Consider the following 6,240-nt stretch of genomic DNA (forward strand, 5'->3'; position numbering starts at 1 on the left):
TCCTGTTTTATTCAGGTCTTAATGTGGTAAAATTTTCGATTTGGCACTAAAATATGCTGTGTCATCGAGGAATTATGTATGTTTACCTCTACTCTGTACACCTGTACGTGGCCCGTGCATTTGCACTCGCGGGCCGAAACTTTGACGTGTACGCAAAAGGCCATCCATGAGAGGAAATCCGGCCCATTGCTGTCCTACGATGCGTATTCAAAGGTTTCCGTGTCTCTCTGCTTTGGGCATGCGTAAGTATCTGGCCGTCTCCGGAAGGTTTAGTCTCAAGAACAAAACTAAGTTAGGCGCTAGCAGCGTCCGAACGTTTGATGTGAAATTTTTCATCGAACTCTCCGATGAAACATTAAAAATTACATAGTAAAATATCAGCGGTCACTGTTTGCAACATGAAAAATAATATGTAAAAATGACTACATCGTTTGGCTCTGGGATATAAAATTCCCACCGCAACATGAACACTATGTTTCATGCAACATTCACTGTAAAACGTGCAGAAATAATAGTTGCAACGTCAATGCTTAACTATTGCAACATATCCGAATGTCCGATTTTTTTAATATTCCGGACTTTTGTTTTGTAGCATTACCGAAATAAGGTACTTGATGAGAAGGTTCTACAGACATGCGTACATAACGGATGCACCTATGTTCTAAAAAAACGGATGCAGCTATAGACTATAGTTGAGGGCTTGAGGCCAAGGCCATAACGGTGACCAACTCTGAATCCATATCCGTAACTCTTAAGAAGCGGAATACAGTGGGTACGAGAGTGAATCCGGCGTTTATATGTACATGGCATATGCATGTCCCATCCGATCCTTCCATTAGCACGGCTGCCACCAGCTGGGTACCTGTGCTCGAAAATTCGAAGACTACATGCTCCTTCCAAACATTTCACATGACTTATATGTATGTCCATTCCGTTGAAGGAGCTGCTCCTTCCTTTTGGCGTTGGTTTAGCTGCCGACTCCCATCAATCATTGATGCAGTCGGAACTAGCTGCAGCTAATTTTATTTTTTTATCTAAAATAACGGATGCATTTTGTAGCTGCAGTGATCTTTCAGGTTTCACCAGATCCTAGGTTCACGAAATTTTTCATTAAAGTCGGACTTCCTACTCACCGCAGAACCATGTACATCGTTGATTCGTTGTTAGCATCGTCGCCGTTTAAATTATGAAAAACGGCTTGTGCGTATTAGGTCAAGAACAAGCCTATTAGCTCAGTTGGTTAGAGCGTCGTGCTAATAACGCGAAGGTCGCAGGTTCGAGACCTGCATGGGCGAAGTTGCGGGGGTGCTACGGGAAGGATTCGGTGCATCTACAAGTGTTTTGCATGCGCAGGCTGCAGCTGTCGTGAAGCAGCACCACGAGGAGGTGAGCCACCGGAAGTTACTCATGAATTCATGGAGTGTGGCATTGTGATCTAAGGAGACACGATGATTTGAGCTCGATCGTGTGATGGGGAGGGAGGTTAGGGATGACAAGTGGGGCCGGCTATCATAGAGAAAGGGAGGTAGCAAGGAGTGGACTGGTAGGGGCAAAAGAGTACTTTTGCATCACTCATTCAAGCTGGCATGCTTACGTGTCTTGCAACATCAGCAAAGATGGCTCAAATGGAAGAAACATTCCCTCCCCAATGGTAAAAATGTAGGTGCCAACGTAAAACTAGCAATTGGAGAGTGGCTATCCGTAAGGATGGCAAAAAATTAGATCATTGTGTTGATACCTGTTCTATATTTCCTGACACTATCTTCGTTACGATCATAGTACATAAGTAGACAACAGTCTTTGAAAAATATTGTAAAAAAGAGAGTTGGGCAGGAGAGGGGCACAGTTGCTAGTTAGCTCTTGAACCAGAGGTGTTGATGACACCCGCCGGACAGCCTTCATGGGGCCAGATAGCCTTCATGGGGTGGGTGCTGAGACACACCCTGACTAAAGCTTACTTGAACATCCCCATCCAATCAACTCTGCCCCCCAAAGCATGGGGTAACAGGCCTGCACCACCAGACCTGGCAAGGGAAAAGGATAGCGCACCATGTTTTATCCGGATCCCAATATGTCAAAATTTTCAATTTGGGACTAAAATACGTTGTGCCGCGGCGACCTTCTCGGCGTCCACCCACGTGGCCGCCCTGTTGCTTCCCGCCGGCATCACGGACGCGGCGTCGCCCAGCACGTCCCTGAGCGTCACCACCTTCCCCACCTCGCCGCCGTCGCGCGCATCGGCGGCAGCGCCTTCGCGTTCGTTCGCCTCCGCGGCCCGGTGCGCCGCGGCGGCGACGCCGCCGGGGACGACGCGGCCCAGCCCCGTCACGCTCTTCTCCGCGGCCTGTATCGCCGTAGCGTCGGCGTGGTCCACCGGCCTGGCTCCGGCCGGGCTCAGCGCCACCGCCTGCAGAGCCTGCCCGACCGTAATCGTCTCCGTGGCCGCCGGCGACTCGTCCCTGCTGGCGCCGCCGTTGACGCCGCCGCCGGGGCGGCTAGGCTGGGCATGTCTCATGCTGCTGTGCCGATCAGTGTGTGGCACGATAGCTACCTGATGAGCGCGGCTACAACGACGCGAGGACTGAAGAGAAGTTAATTAGAGCACGAACACATGCATGTATACACCGTTCCTTCTGATGGTCGGCGTCACATCACACCGCGGACGCGGAGTGCCTCCCACCACGGGTCCACGACACGTCTAGGATCGGACGAACCAAAGAGTGAGTGAAGCGGCAAGATTTGGCACCCTGCAGCTCTGCTTGACACGGCAGGCTAGTCTGCAATGACACCTAGTACATAGGGTCGCCGCATGCTCGCTGCAGGACGCGAGGCGAGGATGGAATACAATTTCTCTTGCGCTAAAACATACGGGTAACCTAAGGATTGATGACGGTCGGCAATGGCACGCGTAGACAGCGAGCCGATTGATGACGACGCAACATGCAATCCTGGCGCCTACCTACCTTGCAAAACCAACCCACCTCGACTTTCCGAATCCATTCTCACCGGCGACGAGCTACTCGACGATCACGCACAAGGAGCGCCTATATATGGGTTCCCGTGACAGTCTGAATGGCGACCTTCCAGCAATGAAGCAGCGAGAGAAAAGACTTTTTCCACCACCCTCAAGGTAATGCGTCAACTATTCGCCAACTCTTCCGCGCATGTTGAACCGTAGAGTTTGCGTGTGTGCCCCCAGGATATGTAGGAGTCCAATTACGTTGGCACTTGAGTTTTATTAGCTGCATAAGTGGATGTGAGATTGTGAGGTTGAACCACGGTTAGCAAGTACTTCCTCCGTTTCAAATTATAGGTCATTTTGATTTTTTCTAGATTATCTAGAAAAGCTAAAACGATCTATAATTTGGAACGGATGGAGTAGTAGACAAACATCCTTATTCAGTAAAGCTCTCGTTCACCCTAAATAAGATAAGAATATATATGAACTTTGGAGAGGAAGTTTAGATAATATTACCGTATCTCGGTAGATGAAGATGAGGCAAGGGGTCCTTTTTCGTTGTATACACACACACACAATAGCCTTTGATGAATAAAATTGGGATTGCAGCTGTTGGACAACATTAGGTTCTTGTGCTCTTTTACCTTTTCTATTTCATAACAGGTCAAGCAACCAAGCCATAAAAAAAATCTAAAAGTTGACATCTATTTCATAACAAAAACATATAATAAAAATGGGGATTGCTATATCACATTCGAGTGTTTTTACTCCTCCCCACACTCAAATTTAGCTATTGAAGGATTCATGCCACAATAGCCTTTTTGACCTCCAACAACACTTCTTCTCCAACTCCAGCGAGTTAGGGTTAACACTTCTTCAACTTCGGCGAGTTAGGGTTCGGGGTTGGGTTCGGGGTGGGGTTACCTGTGGCCATCGGTTGTAGAGGGAGCTCCGGGGTGCTCACTGGCCGGTGGTGACGGCGGTCGAGATGATGATGGAGCGGAGGCGGCGGGGTGCTGCCGGAGTCGGGTGGCGATTGACCCCCAGTTGGGCGGTGGCGGTGGGCAGCGGCGGAGGCCGCGTTGCACCACCTATCGGGCATAGATCCCTAGTACCCGCAAGGAAGGAAGAAGTAATCCTACTAGGACTCCTACCTTGTAATCCTACTAGTAATCCCGTCCCCTAAAGTATATAAAGGAGGGCAGGGATTTCTAGATTGGTAGGCTAAGACCTAATAGAACCACCAAGAGTCCAAACAACACCCAAACGCAGGGCGCAATATACAACACCCCAAACAGGACGTAGGGTATTACGCTATTCTAGCGGCCATCCACGTCTTTTGTTCTCGCTTTTACCTTTAAGTTTTAGGTTTGGCGATCCCCCACCGACCGATCTACTACCTCGAGATGCTATCGGCGGTGGGGAATCACGGATGGACTTTGAGGAAGGAGATGGCCAAGGTAGAAGAACCAATCGTCGGGTGCCTAAGACGATTTAGTGCTGGGTTGTGGTGGAGGGCAGCGGGGATGCCGTCAGAGCCAGGAGGGGAGGTTGCGTCATTTTTAGCGAGGGGATGAGGAAGGCGATGAGAAAGATAAGGTGGAAAGAGAAAATTGAATCGCAACCGTTGATCTGAGATCGTGCGTATGAAAAATGTAACCTAAAAAATAGAGAGTTGACAGGAGGGCACCGTTGCTGGTTAGCTCTTGGATACAGAGGTGCTGATGACACTCGCTGGACAAGCCTTCAGTTTTGTGACAGGAGGGCACCGTTGCTGGTTAGCTCTTGGATACAGAGGTGCTGATGACACTCGCTGGACAAGCCTTCAGTTTTGGACTAAAATACGTTGTGCCGCCCAGAAAGTATACATACGTATGTTACGCCTACCTGTATACATGACCCGTGTGTGGGCTCTTTCATGTAGGCCGTAAGTCCATCCATGCATCATGCATGCGCGGAAAGACGGCCCATGGCTGTTCTATGATGCATGTAAGTGATATAACAGATCGATGCCTCGGCCCAGGGCAGTAGCATCCTCCCCTGTCCCCTCCAGCGCCTCGGAGATCGATGCCACCCTCGCCGGAGTTTGGCAATGCAAATTTCTCGTGGGAAAAAAATGGAAGCAGTCGACAGGCCAGGAGGAGGTGCTCTCTTCTTTTGGTTCCTTCAGGATTGCAGGTACCCGGGCCCTCGGCGCAGGAGTCGCCAAAGGATTCTCACCACGACCCACATGGCAGTGACACAAAATGAACCCACGTGTCATCGACTCATCGTGCAAGGGTTGTGTTCTTGCAGCGCTCGTGTCAGAATCTGAAAGCCCCCTCCCTTCCCTAGAAACGGAAGGCGAACGGCGAGCGGCGGCGCGGCAATGCGGCGCTCGGGCGGGGCCACATCTCGCGACACGGCGGCTGTCGATCCGGTGAGCCAAAAGCCCGGTGGAGGAGGGACCCCGCCGTCCAGTTCCGCTGCGGCGGCGGCCGGCCGGCTTCGTCTGTTTCGGCGGGCGCAGGCGACGCAATACGGAGGGTCGAGTCACGCGGCGGCATCGAGCGTCTCGATCTGGAGTGGGCGGGGAGGATGAGGAGACGTTCCTCGTGCACCTGAATTTGGCGCCCCTCACCTCTCGGCTCTCAGGGAGGCTCCATTTTAGGTAATTAAGTCTGCTGCTGTCAGTGAGGCAAGATTATCAAATCACCTGTTGATATTACAATTCATGCATTCGCATTTTCAGCATGTTTTTTCATCTTCGATCAAAGGAATTTACTAGTTGAGGGCTTGAGGCCAAGGCCATAACGGTGACCAACTCTGAATCCATATCCGTAACTCTTAAGAAGTGGAATACAGTGGGTACGAGAGTGAATCCGGCGTTTATATGTACATGGCATATGCATGTCCCATCCGATCCTTCCATTAGCACGGCTGCCACCTGCTGGGTACCTGTGCTCAAAAATTCGAAGACTACATGCTCCTTCCAAACATTTCACATGAGTTATATGTATTTCCACTCCTTTGAAGGAGCTGCTCCTTCCTTTTGGCGTTGGTTTAGCCGCCGACTCCCATCAATCATTGATGCAGTCGGAACTGGCTGCAGCTAATTTTATTTTGTATCTAAAATAACGCATGCATTTTATAGCTGCAGAGATCTTTCAGGTTTCACCAGATCCCAGGTTCAAGGAATTTTTCATTAAAGTCGGACTTCCTACTCACCGCAGTCGTTGATTTGTTGTTAGCATTGCCGCCGTTTAAATTATGAAAAACGGCTTGTGCGTATTTTGTCAAGA

The 6,240-nt window shown here is 50.2% G+C and overlaps 1 protein-coding gene and 1 non-coding gene across 2 annotated transcripts; one reads left to right on the plus strand and one right to left on the minus strand.

The window, feature by feature from the left end:
• The first annotated feature begins 1,221 nt into the window (after window positions 1–1,221).
• TRNAI-AAU lies at window positions 1,222–1,295 on the plus strand. Its single transcript has one exon. It is a non-coding gene; the product is annotated as a tRNA-Ile (tRNA).
• A 788-nt stretch (window positions 1,296–2,083) lies between these two features.
• On the minus strand, window positions 2,084–2,515 carry LOC101768045 (late embryogenesis abundant protein 47-like). The gene has a single exon (XM_004954978.1). It carries the CDS (start codon window positions 2,513–2,515, stop codon window positions 2,084–2,086), a length of 432 nt encoding a protein of 143 aa, XP_004955035.1.
• Window positions 2,516–6,240: the final 3,725 nt, after the last annotated feature.

Source organism: Setaria italica, chromosome I (assembly GCF_000263155.2).
Source record: "Setaria italica strain Yugu1 chromosome I, Setaria_italica_v2.0, whole genome shotgun sequence".
Classification (NCBI taxonomy): Eukaryota; Viridiplantae; Streptophyta; class Magnoliopsida; order Poales; family Poaceae; genus Setaria; species Setaria italica.

What these genes read in the sequence shown, in the direction of transcription:
- LOC101768045 (XM_004954978.1), bottom strand. Translation starts at nt 2,515, where the DNA reads ATGAGACATGCCCAGCCTAGCCGCCCCGGCGGCGGCGTCAACGGCGGC.